The 18713-nt window shown below is 30.0% G+C and overlaps 1 protein-coding gene across 1 annotated transcript in view; it reads left to right on the top strand.

The window, feature by feature from the left end:
- Nucleotides 1-18713, top strand: part of LOC111624358 (uncharacterized protein DDB_G0284459-like) — a 46294-nt gene that overhangs the window by 11236 nt on the left and 16345 nt on the right. The window contains exons 3-7 of the mRNA XM_023367186.1: nucleotides 6196-6350; nucleotides 12678-12744; nucleotides 14507-14591; nucleotides 17897-17937; nucleotides 18045-18142. Of these exons, the coding sequence (XP_023222954.1) occupies nucleotides 6196-6350; nucleotides 12678-12744; nucleotides 14507-14591; nucleotides 17897-17937; nucleotides 18045-18142 (446 nt within the window). The remainder of the gene's footprint in view (nucleotides 1-6195; nucleotides 6351-12677; nucleotides 12745-14506; nucleotides 14592-17896; nucleotides 17938-18044; nucleotides 18143-18713) is intronic.

The following is an 18713-nucleotide window of genomic DNA, read 5'->3' on the forward strand; positions in this document are numbered from 1 at the left end:
GTGTTATATAACAATTACTATGGTTGTTGAAATCTTGAATACTAGCAGGGGGCCCGGCGTTGCTCGGGCAAAAGTAACGATAACTAAGATAAAGATTATTACGTTACAGTCAACCTTACCAGTTTTCACAGAATGCAAGAATTGGGTCTATTTGTTTCCAGACAAATTAGAGAATTTTTAGATGGGTTAAAAAATGTTCGATTTCCCGCAGAAACGAAAATCTGCATCTGCGTTTGCACGTCGCTTTCTCTTAACAATTCCATTGTTACGTAACAATGGAAGTGTTACGTAACACTTCCATTGTTACTTAACACTTTTATTTTTCGAATCCGAAGTTTAGACTATTTACAAAAAGTCAAAATAACTTTTGAATCCATCTTTATCCTTTTTACACTACTACAAAAGTAAGTCTTAAAAAATTTGTTTTGAAGAACTCTTATTAAACACAAGTAAAAATTGGTAAAAAAAAAAAACATCACAAGGTTAAAAAAGATCAAGTGTCAGCCTTTTCTTGTAGGTTTCTGACACTTTTACAATTAAAAACACGAAGAAATTCTTCACCATTTTCATTTTTATCCACTTTTTAAACTGCTTCTGTCCCTCTGGTGGTTGTTACGAGTATCTACATTATTTGCATATGGTTACAATTTTTGTAATAACTCAGGATGTATTTCTTCATAATTCGAAGTTTAGAATGATGTCAAAAATGCCTAGTGTCTTCATATGCATTAAGTTGTGACAGAAAAACCAATTGTTTATCATGTTAATGTATAAGAAACAAATAAATTAATAGTTATATCTGCCATATAAAACAGTGATAATTACAGTGTTTATTATATATAATATATACCGGAATTACGTAATGTGGCTATCGGGTATATCTGACAAGCAGTGTTTGTTTTCTACCGTAATATTTACTACTGTTTTTGTAATGATTAGCACATTTATTCCTAAGAATAAAAATCCTTATGAAACTGAAGTAATTTTATACCATATTTTATATCATATTGAAACCGTAATAATGTTTANATAGATTAAAAATACTTATTTTAAAAAATTTTTAGAAAGAAAGAAAGAAAAAAATAATAAATAATAATCGAGACCGAGATTTGAACCCTTAACGACTTGGTACTAGCCAAGAACAGTATCAACTGAGCTGCTCAGAGGCTGCCAAACTAGCAAAACTTATTAATATATAAGCTGAGCTCGAATTTTTAAAGCCTTTTTCTCAAAATTGGCTGGCCATTGCACTTTCTTCTTTTGAGGGTTGAACACACTAAAGGAGTACTACCTATATACCAAGTCTCATCCCAAAGTGAATTTCCCAGGTCATGCTTTCCCTTTGTAAGATATTTTATTATCTGTTTTCAGTTAATTATATTCTTTACAATTGACAGTTGTAAGATATGTAATTTTGGTAAATTTTCTAAAATTTAATACTATTTAAATTAGTTTTTAGTTTTGAGATTGTTTAAAATTTTAAATTGATAATATGTAAATAAATATATGCAGTTAAAGAAAACTTAATTAAGTTAACATGATCACCATGCAACAGAAATCATTTTATATTGAGGAAATTAAAAAAAAAAAAAAGAGCATGTGATGGATGTTTATAGGATAACATTAATATTATTTCAAGAATAATTATTTATTCAATGTTTATTTCAAGATTAATGAAAGAGAAGTTTATTGTAATAAGAAGAAAAAAGATATGATAAAAATTCTGGAATAGTATTGGAAATAAGAATAAGATATAATTGTTTCTAAAATAGTAGAGAGATGGACTAAATTACATCATTAAAAGTTTGGATAAGCTTTTAATATTTTTATTACTTTCACATTCTTATTAATTATTTATTTATTAATTTCCTATTTTGTTATTTTAATGCTGTTTTATTATTAACTAGCTGTTACCCGTGACTTCTCCTGCGGAGGTTTTGTAAGCAATCCCCATTTATATTCAGTATTTCAACAACCATAGTAATTGTTATATAACACCTACCACTGAGAATGATGAGAATTGCTGAGAATCAAATGAACTATTTTCAATTTGATCAATTTTCTGGAACGTTTACAATCGTTCTATAACTGAACCAATATACAATAACAAATTTGAATTTAAAACTGTTTGAACGTTTGGTTAAAAAATTGAAATATATAAAAATATTTATAACAATGTTTGAAATGTTATCAATTTAATACACCTAAGTACTTAATGAAGACTAAATGTTGTTGAAAACAAAAAATTGCATCTAAAATAGTACAATAGAAGCCATTCATTAGGTTAAACCTTAATGCTCTCTCTCTCCCTCCATTGGGGAATTTCGAAAAATCCCTTCTTAGTGTGTGTTTCCATGACGTACTCTAACTGTGTACCAAATTTCACCTCTAGGTTCAGCGGTCTGCTCTGGGCAATGATGAATTGATGACTGACAGTCAGTCAGGACAAGTAATTTTATATATTTAGATTATGTTTATTTTCAATTTTTCTTCTAAGTAAATTTTTATATTTATTCTATTTTGTATTTGAATGTTCTTTCTATTTAAATGTTATATTTTCAAATGTTCAACTGTTGAAGACCTATCAACTTAGGTTGGAAACATTTGTTTCATTAAAATTTGTGCTGGAGCCTGTTTTAAGGTATGAATTCTTATTTCTGGCATTTCCTCTAATTTCAGTTGGAAGATGTTTTATAACTCAATAAAATATACACAGGACATTCATATCTTCTTTGTGGTTAATGTTATGTTATATTTTCTTTTGTTTCCTTCTTACATAAATGTAAAAATATGAAAAAATTTAATATTTTTCTTTCTCTTCTGACTTTCGGATAATATATAACTTTGATTTTTAAATAATATCAAGCCAATAATGACTATAAAATTTCCAAAAAAGAGTTATAAAGGTATAAAAAAGAAAATAATTTGCAGAGAAAAAACTTTTATTTACATTATTACTAACAAGCTTCCCAAATGCATTTCGCCTATGGCCTCTTCAGTGGGGCTTACAGTACACAAAGTGCGTTCTAACAGTCAACTTATTGAAGAGCCACTTATATGAATTTTAATTAAATTTCTTATGACTGCTGTTATATATATATTGTAAAGTCTTTGTAAATCCGCACTTAAAATGTAAATTTTAATATTGGCGGTAGAATATCACACAGCTTTAGCCAATGATTTTACTTTATTCTATTACTATAGATGCATTTCGGTCCTTTTCTAAAAAAGGTCCCTCTTCAGTACTATAAAATACAAAAGTTTACATAAAAGGACCGAAATGCATCTATAGTAATAGAATAAAGTGAAATCATTGGCTAAAGCTGTGTGATAGTCTACCGCCAATATTAAAATTTACATTTTAAGTGCGGATTTACAAAGACTTTACAATATATAGCCACTTATATGGTTAACAAAAAATTCCCAGCATTCCGCTGTTAACATTCCAGTATTTAAATTTACATTATTGTTCTGCATAATTATAGCGAAGTGTGTCTTTTTTGGAAATTTTATAGTCATTATTGGCTTGATATTTTTAAAAAATTGAAGTTATATATTATCCGAAAGTCAGAAGAAAAAGAAAAATATTAAATTTTTTCGTATTTTTACATTTATGTAAGAAGGAAACAAAAGAGAAAATTTCTGACTCTATCGAATTTTATAATTTTTTTGGATTATATGTTATATTTTATTGTAATTTATTTTATGTTTTCATAGTTGTATTATATCAGTGGTTCTTAACTTATTTTTATTGCAGAACCCTTTTCACCTTAATGAAAAATGTTGAACCCCTGAAATTTTTAATGATTATAAATAAAACAGCAAATAGAGACACCAAAAACAATTTTTTGATATCTGCCTTTTCAGTCTCCTTGTCACCAGAAACATTTTAAAAACTTGCTACATTTTTTTTTTTTTTCAAAACTTTTTCTCTCAGCCAATATTTCATGATATTTTAATTTGGAGGTACACAATACTAAAAGAACTATAAATTTATATGATTCCTCTATATTTTTATACGAAAAGTACTTAAAATATCACAAAATTATTGCAGTGCAAAACACTAATAATATTTGACTCATGTGACCACTTGTATGCTGAAGCATTGTGCTGCAACACTACTGTGAGGTAGCAGGGGGCTCCAGGGATGATCCCTAATGACCACTTACTCTGCACGGGTTGGTAAAATCTGCTCTCGGTTTGTCGGATGGCTTAGGAGGGCAAATCGAGTGGGGAGAGGTCGTGAGGTCATGACAAGGTGTCCCAATAACTACACAGGTTGAACAATAACAACACATTTAATAAACAACTACGAGATTATACATATTGAACGAAAAAGCATAAACGACACACGTGTAAATGATAAAAGGAATCTATTCTATATCTATGTTCTAACCTAAACTGAAGATCGAGAGAGAGAACATTCGGGCAAGGGTTTACCTTGTAGGATTCTTAGAGGGCGTTGGGATGACGCACTGAGATCAGCTGTTTCTAATCAAAGTTCCCTTGGATGGCGGTATGGAGCGATGGACGGTATGCCAGTATGGAACTGGGGTCCCTGGATGTCCGCTTGGCTATGTCCGAAGAGGGTGTATGCTCTGTTGATCTCCGACTGTAGAGGTCTTCATTGGCTGTCCGCTGGGGGTGTTGCTTTGGCGGGGTCCTCTTCAGCTGTCCACTGAGGGTGTTGCCTTGGCAGGGTCCTCTTCGGCTATCCACCCGGAGGTGCAAATTTGACCCCTTTTTATACTTATTTCGGAGAGGAATCATGGGGGAAGAAAATCTGATGCAATTGCCAGCTCAGCTTGCGTATAGCTGTGTTTATGTTATTGTCATCCTTTCCTTCCAATAATTGACATCTTCCCATCATAAATTTGCCAAACTCCCTGATTTATTGACGTGAGATGACTCATGTCAGACTACATCTCACCCCCTTAGAAAAATCATTGCCTTATTTGGTCATTTATATCGACTTTCTCATCGGTTTGCTTGGCCTTAGAGGGGATCATTGGATTTTGTTTTAGTCTCGTCGGTGACCTTTTGGTTATTCTCTATACCTTACATCTATGTGAGACTGGAACAATCCCCTGGTGTGAGGGGAGTCCTTCTTCAGACAATTAAAGTCACCTTCGATGTGATGCAGTACACCAAGTGTGAATTTTCACACTTGGTGTACTGCATCCGAATTCTCACACTACAGATAATAGGACATTAATTAATTTAAGTAAGTTATCAAGAAATGCTTTCCTGAATGGTCAATCCATTCACTCCTAAGTGTTTAGCATGGAATTTTTTTAATTGTGATATTTTGGTTCTTAAATTGCTCTCGTTTTTATTTTTTATCATAAACATATCACTCTTTACAATTGTTATATTTTTAAATTTTGCTGGAAAAGTTAAAATGTTTACATAGAATTGAATAATGATAATTTTTTTCAAATTAAGTTATCAAAAGTACATTTATTATATCAGCTAGTTGTTAAAATTTATCAGAAATCAAATAAAACCAAAAACAAGTAGGTTTGAATGGCAGTTACAGTATCTGTCATGCATGCTGTCTGGACTCTGCCCAGTGTCATGACACGATGTTTATCTTCAGTCGTGCATGATTTCTTCACTTTACAAAAAGTTTCTGATTAGTTTATTCAATAGATGAATGTTAATTATTTTATTTAAATTAAAATTTCGGAGATTTTATGAAAATACTGTATCAAAACACAATACAAGTTAAATGGTTTGAGAAATTCGAGTTAATCAGTTTGATTTAATATTTAAAGCTGTATGCTAGACACTTGTGGAAAGAAAATGACTTTGACTAAATGCAAGTTCGAGTTATCCCAGTTCAAGTTATCCCTGTTAACCTGGTTCTACTGTATTAATTAAAAATTAAGGTGTTAAAAATCTAATATTAAAATAATATTTTAAAATTTAAAATAAATTGAAATATTTTTTAATTTTTAGCTTGTAATTTCATCTAATTGTTGCTTATATTAGTTAAAAATAATTTGTGTTAATGTGTATTGTTTTAAAAAGTAATTATTGATATATTCAATAAAATTTTTACAGTTGATTATTCTTTTTCAGAGTTTTTATCTTAACATATTTCTTACTTATTAAATATAAGTATATATTTTAAAATTTCAATAAAATATTTATGAGGAAGACTCATATTAAATGACAATGTTTACATTTTAGTTTCAAAGAGTAAATCATGTACTGGTCCTAAAAAGTTGACTAATAGAAAAGTTACTGTAATTAAAGAGAAACAAAAGACAATTTTCACTCAGTCTTCAAAAGTTAAGAATGCAAAATATATTGCTAAGAAATCAGAAGTTAAAATTCCAAAGAATGTAAGTAATTTAGTTTTGCTTTGTAAATTCAATGAATATGAAAAAATGCAATTTATTAAGTGTACTTAAGTGCTGTTATAATACAGTTCATGAGAGATTAAAATTAATCCTATGTTCTTTTTATTATTATAATTACACAGTTAATTTTCATATTGATGGTTTCCTTAATCAGTCAAATGTTTTTGTTTCAGTGTTGATTTCACAATTCGAATGTTAGTGTTATATTAATCTTAACATTAAATATTATATTCTTGGTTTTTAATTCTTATTGTTTTCTTTTATTTCACTTAACATTATTTAAATTTCATTTATTTTATTAGAATTATTTGTTTTACTTGTGACCATTTTATTATTGCTGTTAATCTTTATACCTAAATATTACATTTTTGTTACATATTCAGATCTTTTGTCATTTATTTGTAGTTTTCATTCACACAGATTCTTTAAAATTTTACTGATTATTACTATTATTTATGTAGTAAAAGTTTCACTAATGTATTTCCATTTATTAGAATTTATACATTTTTGAATCATTTTATCTCTCATTAATACTATCTCATCAGCATGATTTATTTTCAATCTTTATTAATACATGTCTAAAACAGAACAAGACAGTACTAACCAGAATTTTTCATTGTGGCAGGTCTGTGTTACTTTCTGGGCTCTGTTACATATAACAGAGGAAAAGTATGGTGATTGGTCAAAAAATTACCCTCAAAAGATTTTTATATTTTTGGACTTTAAACCTTTAAACATGAGAAATGCAAAAAAATTTAGAGGTTTTTTCTGTATGTATGGATGTGTATGTGTGTGTGTGGGAGGCACAATTTTGTTCACTCTCTTTGAAGCTTAATAACTATGCTTTTTGTTGAAAATTTCTTCAATTTTGCAGGTGGGTTTGTGTATTAGGAGATTGATGCTATTAAATTCTGGTGGTTATAGGTCAAGGAGTGGTGAGATAGAGGGAGTTGTGTCATATCTTGAGTAGGGTCAGACTTCATGACAATTTTCTTTGTTATTAGCATTTACAATTTTTTATAAAACCCATTCCTAGTCTCAAAATTAAGCTTTTTGCAAAGTTTAATTTTAGTTAAAAACATACAGTTTTTTAAATAAAATATGGTTACAGATGGTGCAATCAAAATTTTAAATGTTGCCGGGAAAGTTAAGTAACTTATTGCTGGATTTTTTTTATAGATAGTTATACAGTAGAGCGTCGATTTTCTGAATCAATTGGGGACTGGGGTTGTTCGTATAACTGATATTTCGGATAACCGATTTATGTACGAAAAAATAGTTTAACGCATCCGATGTTAAAATTTTTTCCGTTGCATGTCACTTCGCGTTGAATTTTTGTCGATGTTAAGCCTAACAAAGACTATTGTATCGTTAAAAAATTTTTTTTATTTTGTACAAACAAAATAAATATATTGAAAAATATAAAAACAATAAAAAATTATACTTCAGATGTTAATTTAGTATCAAAAACGTAAAATATTTGAGTAGCCCAAGACATAGCCAAAGATTGAAGCGCCACAGCACTGGCTAAAATTTAAATTTGCCGACTGGAATTCTTCCGGATGATTGACTTTCGGAAAATCGACGCTCTACTGTATTCTTATTAATGCAGAAGAAGATATAAAAGTTGAAAAAATAATAAAATTTATACTTGTAATGTTTTTTCTCAAACAAAGAAAAAGGAAATATGGAGTTCTGTAAACCTGTGTTTTGACTAGTGACTGTGCTCAGGCCAATCAAATTTTGATAAAAATTTTGACATTTTATTGTCATTTTGATGATGCCTTGAGATGAAGGGGAAATCAGTAGACTTGAGGCAGGCCAGTCCAAAGTGGAGGTAGTCAGATAGCTGATAGCTGCAGGTGTCCAGAAAAGTGATGTGTATTCTACAGAAAAAATTCTAAGAAACAGGAACCATTACCAGAAGAGCAGGACAAGGTCAACTAAGATCAACAACAGCTCATAAAACTGTCAACTTGCTTTAACTGCCTTGCACCTCAGATGACAACTAGACAGCTGTTTTGTGAGCTTGATGCTACCGTTGGAACATTATTGGTATTGAGGCAAACTATATATAGATGACTTACAGAGAAAGGGCTTTATGCTAGATGACCAATGATCAGTCTTTCCCATAGGAGAGCCCATCTTTACTGGTGCTGTGAGCATCATCTCTGAATGCAGAATCAGTGAGTCATGTTATGTTCTCTAATGAGTCAAGATACAATTTAGAAACTGATTCTTACATATTAACATGTAGAAAGAGCAGAGGACATGCTATCAATCCTCAAACATTAGGGAAAACAACTTCTTGGTGGAGCTGGTGTCCTAGTGTGGGGAGGCAAAATATCAGATGACTGTATGCCCCTGAATGTCTTCATGGGAGGAACTTTGGCCACTTAGCACAAGATTTGTGAGCTATATGTGATACTGTAAAGTACTATATTATTTTTCCAACTTTCCAACGATTATCGACACTACTGTGTGCCGGAAATAGCCGTTCCCTAACGGGTACTTTACGCGGATTCGCGTTAGTGTGCCAGGCATGGACTTTAAGCGTGCACCGAATTAAATAATGACAAAGTTTGTCAATAACAAAATCAAATATTTAATTAAACTTCTAGTAATAAACTATATACAGTATTTAGTAAAAATCAAACAATAATTTATTCAATGAAACTCAACAAGAATCAATCCGACAAACTCAAATCAATCTATTTCTAACTTAATTCTATTCCCCTTTGGAATTCGACAAAATCAAAGAATTAACTTATAAACAATAATTCTTATAAATTAAAGATCCTAATCGTCACCTCAATATACTAGGAACCTATTTCCTCAACTCTCAAGACTTTCTATAATCGTCGATCCACAAATCGAATAACTTCAAAATCCTATCGGACACCTCTCTCGTTCACTGCTACGAAGCTCACCAAAGCTCGTTGCTATCAGGAATTCACCTCGTTCGTTTTCACTTGAGTTAGAGGCTTTATAGTGTGAGGTGACGTCACAATTCTGAATGAGCTCACTCTCCTCATTTACATACTTATCTGTAACATTAAATTTTTCTTGTTTATCTGGCAGATTATTTTCCGACAATACTTCGCTAACCTTTTACATTATTCTTTTTAACAATTATCGGGATGCTTTATTCTTTTAAGGTTTAGCGATTCCTAACTGGGTTGTGGGGTTTTCCCCCCCCTTTTTCTCGGTGCGGACTTACTTTTTCCGCTTGGGAAGCGCAAGTGTGCGCGAGTTTTTCTACGGCGCTTTTCTTTCGTCGGTGAGTTGGTTTTTCTTCTATTTTTAAGTTACTAAGGTGAATGGTGAGGAAACCTTCGTCTTAAATAAACATAAGCCCCAAACAAAATATAATGAAAGCAAAATAAAAGTAAAATAAAAATAAAGCTCAGACTTGGTTCCTTACAATACTTTTTTGAAGTGTTGGCCTGGTTTATTTTTATGGATGATAAAATTAGGGCACAGAATTCAGCTAGTTATGGATTTCCTTGAAGATGAGGATATTCACTCACAAGATGAAGTAATGTCAACCTAAACTTCATTGATCATATCTGGGGATGTTCTGAGGAGGACCATTACATCACATCAGCCCCTTTCCAGGACCCACCATGACCAAAAATCCATTCTTGTAGAGGAAAGGGGTTTATTGCCCCAAAGCCTTTTCCAGAACTTTGTCAATAGCATGACTACCCATCATGGGTAATGTATAGCTGTCAGGGATGATCACACTCTCTATTAACTTTTTTTTTTCTGGGGAATCTGCTAAATCATATTTTGGATATTTTTGGCAAAATCTGCAGATCTCTGAGAATTAATTTTTTGTTTTTATTTATACAACTAACTAATCCCTTATTGCACAAAGTATCTGTGTCCAAACCTTTTCCCCAATTCATCAAATACTTTTTCAAATATCCTACAATTTGTGTGTGTGTGTTGCCTTAATTTTGGACACCAGTGTATTTGATTCTTTCTTGTGTATTCAATATTTTTTGTATTCAAAAATTAAACTATTCATTCCTGTCAGAGAAATTATTGCCTAGAGGGTAACAATATTTTAGTATTTGAGTATGTATTTAGCAATTTGATTCTCTCACTTAGTTGAGTTTCACCACATCTGCTGATGAAATAATCTGTGTAAATTACTAATTTGAATTTGTGTCTTTTCCAACATTAATTTTTTTTGTATGTTAGATAAATTATTTTGGATTTATTGTTTTATTTATAATCAGTAAAAATTGTCAGGGTTTTAAAACTTTAATTGTGGAACCCTTTTTACCTTGATAAAACATTAGGAACCACTGGATTATACTAATATAAAACTTTTAATTTTTAATTATTCTTGTATTGTCTATAAGAATATTGTTTAGAAATTAATTTTTCTTATTTATGTTAATAACATAGTATTGAATTTTTGTTAGTTTTAACAATTTTGTCAGGTTGTTTTTCCTCCCTAATTAACATTGTGAAAATGGAAGTACAGTAGAGCATCAATTATCCGACGCCCAATCAACCGTTACATTGGTTAACCGACCGTTCTAGTTGGCAAATTTCAAATGTCCACTAGTGATGTGGTGCTACAATATTTGGCTACTTCTTGGCTACTTTAATATTATTTTTGTTAAATTTTTGCGTGTTTTAGCTGGCAACACTGGCTTGACCATGAAAGGGAGGCCAGTATTTAAACCAGGCTTAATTTTCTAATTATGAGTGATTGTTTTATGAGCAATAAAATAATTTAAAAATAATTTTTAACTATACAATAGTGACGATTATTATTTTAAAAAAAAATTTGTTAGGCTTAACATCGATGAACATTCAACGCGAAGTAGGTTAATAGCGATATACTAATTACACAGGATATACTAATATAATAATATACTATACTAATAATGTATTTTTTCATACTTTTTGGTTATCCATTTTTTCAGTTATCCAACCAACCCCAGTCCCTAATTGAGTCGGATAATCGATGCTCTACTGTATTTTATCCTGAAACATTTCACTGTAATCATATGATAAAAGTTAGACTTAACAACTTTTTGGAGTTAGTTTAACTATAAGGTTCTTGTCAAGGTGAAATTAAAGAATGAATTATGAGTGGGAGATATAATGGGAATGAATTAATTAATAAAATTAATAAATAAAAGTTATAAATGAGTAATTTATATAGTTTTTGTAACAAATGAATTCTGAAGTTTTCTTTAGTTTGGAATTATGTAATTGTTTTTGCAAATGTGTGAAATTTATTGTTTACAAGATAATTTAAAAGCCAGAAACTTGTTCACATATCAAGTAGTTATAAAATAAATATCTTTATTTGGAGCTCTCAGTAGCTCGAATGAATAACCCAAATAAAACCAAAATTGGTACAGTAAGACTTCGTTTAGCGCTTCCTCAATTAATGCCAATTTGATATAATGTATTCTGTTTGAAGCTTTAAAAAAGCTCAAAATTTATGCATATTCAAATTATTGCAGCATTTCATTGATTTGTATATAATACAATCACTCCCAAACATGAATCAATCAGCTAAAGGTGGCAATTCGTTGCAGCATTGTTCTTTCCTTAAATCTATGTTTGTTTGGTGCAATTTTGGAAAAAATATAACATTATTGATGCCACAGGCAATATCAACTTTGCTTGGAAAGAATTCACTGATAAATGTATGAATAGTGTGTGGAAGGAGGTATGGTTGGAGGTAGTCAAGGATTCTCACACGAGAATATCTTATCATTGACCAAATTGTCAACCTAATTGATACAGCAGACTAGGAGATGTAGACGAGCAGGATATTGAGGAGTTACTGCAGGTTTCTGGTGAGAGTCTTGCCAACAACAACCTTCAAGAACCTGCAGAACCTGATTCATGTATTTGCCACTGTTAAATTTCTGTTAGTTTTATATGTTCCAAATGTTTAAAATTAATGTTTTAAAAATGTTCTGTTCTAAGCATTCCAATTTTGGAATTCGATTGATTCTCTAAGCTGAAGCAGACCTTGGGTAAGGGCAAAAGCGTTCGTTGGATTTATTTGTTGCTTTTTATTAAACATTTTTTTACCGGGTTTAAAGGTTTGTTAATGGTTGTATATAAAATTCAAAATAACAAGAACATAAAATTACTAAAACAAATGGTGAAAGCACACTATTGTTTGCAATAAAACAACTTAACGAAGTGGATATATTATAAATTAATATCTAAAAAAAATTGTGTATATTATTCTATATTACCTTATCTACATATTAAAAAATTTAAAAGTTGTGCTTTTAATTGATAAAATTATTTATTTATTAGAAATTAGGTGTTCAAGTAGTGACAAACAAGAACAAGCTGGAAGAAAAACTGAAATCTGATGAAAATGGTATTTGATATCTTACTATTTTATATAGTATCTAAATAGTTGCATTATATAAATTTAAGTATCTAAGATCAATACTACAAGTTTCAGAATTAACAATACGTGTGTAGTATATACAGTGGTGATATTCGAAATATTTAACAAAGGGTTCGCTAACAGAAACTTTTTCCTTAACCTAACCCCAAGCCCGAGATATCTCGGGCAAGTTACATAGCGTTACATAAAACTTGGGCGTTTGGTCCCCCTAAAAGTTTTGTTTTTTTGGCTTTATGGAATGTTTTTTAAGTCTCCAAATTTTTTCAATAATTTTTTCCCGTGCGAAAAAATTTTATCGCGATTTTAATTTACCTTTAATGACGCACGATTCACCCTTAATTGCTTTTTAATTGTTTTTTAATGGGAGTTTGATATCAAATTTCATTCATCGTTCTAAAGTTGTAGCGCACGGATTTTACTTCGGTAAAGTTATTNATATTGGCATGAGTTTTTAAATTTATTTTCATTTATACTTAATTCCTTTCTGATAAAGAATATAGAAATCACAAAATACTTTGAGCAAACATACTCAGAATTTCTAGAACACACATTTATTTTTTCATTTCTGCACTCCCTCTTCATTTTCCTAGAAATAAACAGCTTAAAATTTATCCTACTAAGTCTCTCTCAAGAGGATCAGTGGTGTAGCATAATGGGGGCAGCAGGGGTGGCCCGCCCCAGGTGGCACTTTTTAGGGGGTGGCAAAATTTCACAATAAATAATAATAATATCTTGTAAAAATTTGAACCATTTTATTTCATATTTTCATTGCACCTACGATTCGGACCGATTGAAATGAGCCCGGAATAGTGTTACCATCCAGACAGTCCTGGAATCGGCTCACCGTCTGGACGAACTATTAATTTTACCCGGGTCATCGTGGGCAACCTGTTGACTTTTTTTTTCTCGTCGTATGATTCATTCATATTCATATATACCTCCAATATCCAATAGAGCTAAGTCATATAGGTTACTTACGTTACTCCTATCCAAGTCTCCCTAGTTGCTAACTGTAACTGATTTAGAACTGGCATGCACTGCACATTATTCTTCACATTGCAAAATGACATACGCATTCATCAGAAACTTCTGTTTGAACAAACCTCACCTGCCGTCCGGGTCAGCGATTTTAAAAAGGTGGCAACACTAGCATGGAATTTTTCATTACTTATTCTGTGACGAAACTGAATTTTAGTCTTTTAAATTGAGATATCTAAATAAGGGGACAGCGAAATGTTCCTTTGCCCTAGCAGCTGACACCCATGCTATGCCACTGGAGAGGATTAGTAGTAGATAATTTACTAATGGATGTGAAGCAATCACAATGTAGAAGTCGATAGTTTATAATATAGAAAAATATTTTTAATCTTTTTGCAATCTCTTTTCAAGAAAATTCATTCTTTGGCCTTTATATGTCTGCTAAGCAAAGATAAATTGCATTTGGTTAATGAACTTTTAAAAAGTCATTGGTACTTTAAATCTTTAACTTAATACTTGTCAATTTTTATATTCAGTATTTGATAAAATCAGTTTTTATGAGAAAGTTAAATTACATTTTATTTATGTTCAATAAGTATCAGTAAATAAATAATTTAGTGAATATTATTCATTCAGAATATCATAGTATTAACAAAATACTTAAGTCTTAGAGCAAATTTCTACATTATTAATCATCAGTTATATGATATAAAAAAAAATTTTTAATCGGATAAATATATTTTTTTTGTAGATAACACTGATGTCTTATCAAGTAAAACTTCTGAATTTCCAAGAAATAAAAATAGCCTGAGTGTAGAAAATTTGAAAGAAACAAAGTATTTTCAAATATTTATATATCTAACATATGATTAATTTCTACTCAGTATTTTAATTATGATTTATTTCAATACTCTCCATTTTAGCAATGATTGAGCTTTCTTTATTATTATTACAGAAAAGTAATATCTACATATTTTTAGATAGAAATTATAGAAACAGGATATATTTATAAATATTACAGTTTTGCATGTACAGCAGAGCATCATTTATATATTCCACATTTATATGATATTTTACATTGATTCCAAAATACTCCCATTTCTTTCAGTGGTGAATATTTTGTTTATATTTCTAAATTTATTACAGAATTTCATTTATATTTATGGATACAAATTCACTGAGTTCAGCGTTAATAAAGTTCCTTTAGTATTAACACAAGCACTTTCGGGACAGGCTAACTATTCGTGTAAACCCCTGACTTTAGAAAAGTCAGGGGTTTACATGATACACCTAGAAAATCCAGTAATGGGAAATATTACAAGATACATAGGAGCAACAACAAGAATGCTCGCCTCCCGCCTTGCTGAGCATCAGGATGACATAGCCAAAGGAAGATGTTCTACAGAGCTCGCTAAAAAAGTTCTCGAACAAGGCTACAACCTGTTATGACCCAGAACGGAAATAATTAAATGCTGCAACAATCGAAGGCTTGTGTTTATCTGGGAAGCGCTTCTCACGGCTACTTCAGAAGCGTGCAATGTTTTCACCCTCAATCTACCCGGGGTGTGGATTGCCTTATATCGGCGCCTAGAAAATGAAATGCGCCTAACATCGTATCGCCAACGCGGTAGCATTTCCACGTAAGCGCCGCTAGCATTGAAAAATATAAAGATTTGAACATATCAAAAATTATTTGCACGTTCTTAACGGAATTTCCGGACGCCTGTTTGAATTTTGAATATTCTGTTCCTTTGGAACATCCTGCACGTTGTCTTGTTAAAATTTGTTCTTTTCACCTGAAGACGATGATTATACACTCGTCGAAAGTGCTTGTGTTAATACTAAAAGAACTTTATTAACGCTGAACTCATTGAATTTGTATCCATAAGTTATACAAATATTGGCATGAGTTTTTAAATTTATTTTCATTTATACTTAATTCCTTTCTGATAAAGAATATAGAAATCACAAAATACTTTGAGCAAACATACTCAGAATTTCTAGAACACACATTTATTTTTTCATTTCTGCACTCCCTCTTCATTTTCCTAGAAATAAACAGCTTAAAATTTATCCTACTAAGTCTCTCTCAAGAGGATCAGTGGTGTAGCATAATGGGGGCAGCAGGGGTGGCCCGCCCCAGGTGGCACTTTTTAGGGGGTGGCAAAATTTCACAATAAATAATAATAATATCTTGTAAAAATTTGAACCATTTTATTTCATATTTTCATTGCACCTACGATTCGGACCGATTGAAATGAGCCCGGAATAGTGTTACCATCCAGACAGTCCTGGAATCGGCTCACCGTCTGGACGAACTATTAATTTTACCCGGGTCATCGTGGGCAACCTGTTGACTTTTTTTTTCTCGTCGTATGATTCATTCATATTCATATATACCTCCAATATCCAATAGAGCTAAGTCATATAGGTTACTTACGTTACTCCTATCCAAGTCTCCCTAGTTGCTAACTGTAACTGATTTAGAACTGGCATGCACTGCACATTATTCTTCACATTGCAAAATGACATACGCATTCATCAGAAACTTCTGTTTGAACAAACCTCACCTGCCGTCCGGGTCAGCGATTTTAAAAAGGTGGCAACACTAGCATGGAATTTTTCATTACTTATTCTGTGACGAAACTGAATTTTAGTCTTTTAAATTGAGATATCTAAATAAGGGGACAGCGAAATGTTCCTTTGCCCTAGCAGCTGACACCCATGCTATGCCACTGGAGAGGATTAGTAGTAGATAATTTACTAATGGATGTGAAGCAATCACAATGTAGAAGTCTACATATTTATAGTATTCTGTAATGGTAAGAGTTCATAAACAAAAAATTTTTATTTAAAGAATGGAAATTTTTTGGATGAAAATGAAACAAGAAGATAATAGAGAGACAGTTGTTGTGAGCAAACTGATGATAAATCATGATATTGCACTGAAAAAAACTATAAAAGAATTTACTACTTTTCCATCAAATAATTGTATTGTTCAGGTCTTGTTTGATATATGTAATAATTTAGACTCAAAGTGGATTGAGTTAAAAATGACAAAGGTTAGGTGATGTCAAATTACAAAAAACTGTACACATAGTACTGCATTTATATATATATTATAGTAGTATTGCTTGTGTACATTATATATTACACATTATATATGATATATGAATATAATATATTTCATATATCATATATACTGTACTTAAACATAATATAATGTATGTTTAACGTATAGATTTAAAAATAACTTTATTATAGAATATTGGAATTATTCTATAATAAATAATCACTTAATTATAATACAGATCTTTTATATTTACATTATTATAGAATTTTATTATAGAAATTATATTATTTATTTTCATGAAATTTGGTGTCTTCTTATCTGATATTTTATTTGCTTTCTATTAAATAAAGATTATGCAAGAAATTTTTTTAAACCTTCCTAACAAAAGTAATTATTTAAAGTTATAAAAAATTGAATAAACGTATGAAAATATGTTTGATTTATCATCAAATATAAAATTTAAAAATATATAAAATGTATTAGAATGCTATAAAAGAATTATTTTTTACATACAGATTTATACTTTTAAAATCTTAAAAATTTATAGGAAATTTATTAGTGTCTTCATAATTAAACGAATGCAACAGTAATCAGCTTTACTTCAAAAAATTGTGAAATTTAAAAATTTTGAAAATTTTAATGTATAGTCAAAATTACTATTTATAGAATATGAATCATTTTAAATTTTGAAAAAATCATTGTTAATCAGATTTTCATGTTAGGCATTACTTTGTGTGTGTGTGTGTGTGTGTGTGTGTGTCAACATTCCATTATTATGTTGTTATATTATTATTAGCGTATTTTCTTCTTTTCATGAACTCTCTTAGAGTATATATTATTAATAGTTCAGAAAAAAATAGTTTAATTCATTTCAAATTGTTAGTGATTTACAGATCTAATTTGCAAATTTTTGATCTTGACTATTTAGAAAATATAGTTTGGCATGAGAAAGTTTAAAATAACATGAGAAATTTTTTTTGTTATTAATAAACATATATGGTATTTTTAAATAAAGTTTTAAATTTTATTTGTTTTTAAAACAAATTCTTTTATTATTTAAATGTACAGTGCACAAAATGATTTACCAAATGACAACAAAATCAAACAAGGTAAATATTAATTTTGTTTTTCTAATTTTAATAATGTGTGTGTATGTACATTCACACACACAATTTTGAATTCTTACAGATAACAAGTATATTATAATTATTTATAGATAAAGTGAAAGTGATATCTTCTAGATATATGCTTACATCAAAACAAAAATCCAGACATGCAACTCCAGTTTTGACTAAAAAATTGAAAGATAGAAAGGTCAGTTGATTATATTTGTAATAATAATTCTAAAAAGAAAAGGATTTATATTAACAAAATGCTGACCTTTATTAGCTCCATTTAAATAATATAATTTAAATGTTACTTTTTTTCTCAATAGCTTCAAATTTTGCTATAATTTTTATATTTCAATTCTATAAATACAAGTTTCATAGTGTTTTAATCTGTTTTAAAATAAAAACTAAATTACTTAAATAGAAAATCATATCATGAAAATTTGAATTGAATAAAAACTTTGCTTTTCTAATAAATTTGTATGGAATTGTAATTCAAAATGAACCTGGATTTAGTTTTATGTTATAGTGTATTTTGAGTTAATCGCTACTTGAAATACACATTGGTAACAATGAGGAAGAGAAAAGTGAACAAAGTTTTACTCCAACAATATTAATGTGATTATAATTCTTGATGAACTACTATTGGATTTATTTTTGGAAAAATCTTTGTTTTATTCTATATGCTAGATCCATTTTTGCATAAAGTTTTTTAGCTTATATTTTATTAAGACATTTTTTTGTTGTTACTTATAATTTGTAATTATTTATCAAAT

Source organism: Centruroides sculpturatus, unplaced genomic scaffold (genome assembly GCF_000671375.1).
Source record: "Centruroides sculpturatus isolate CEXI.00-Female unplaced genomic scaffold, Cexi_2.0 scaffold9, whole genome shotgun sequence".
In the NCBI taxonomy this organism is placed as follows: domain Eukaryota; kingdom Metazoa; phylum Arthropoda; class Arachnida; order Scorpiones; family Buthidae; genus Centruroides; species Centruroides sculpturatus.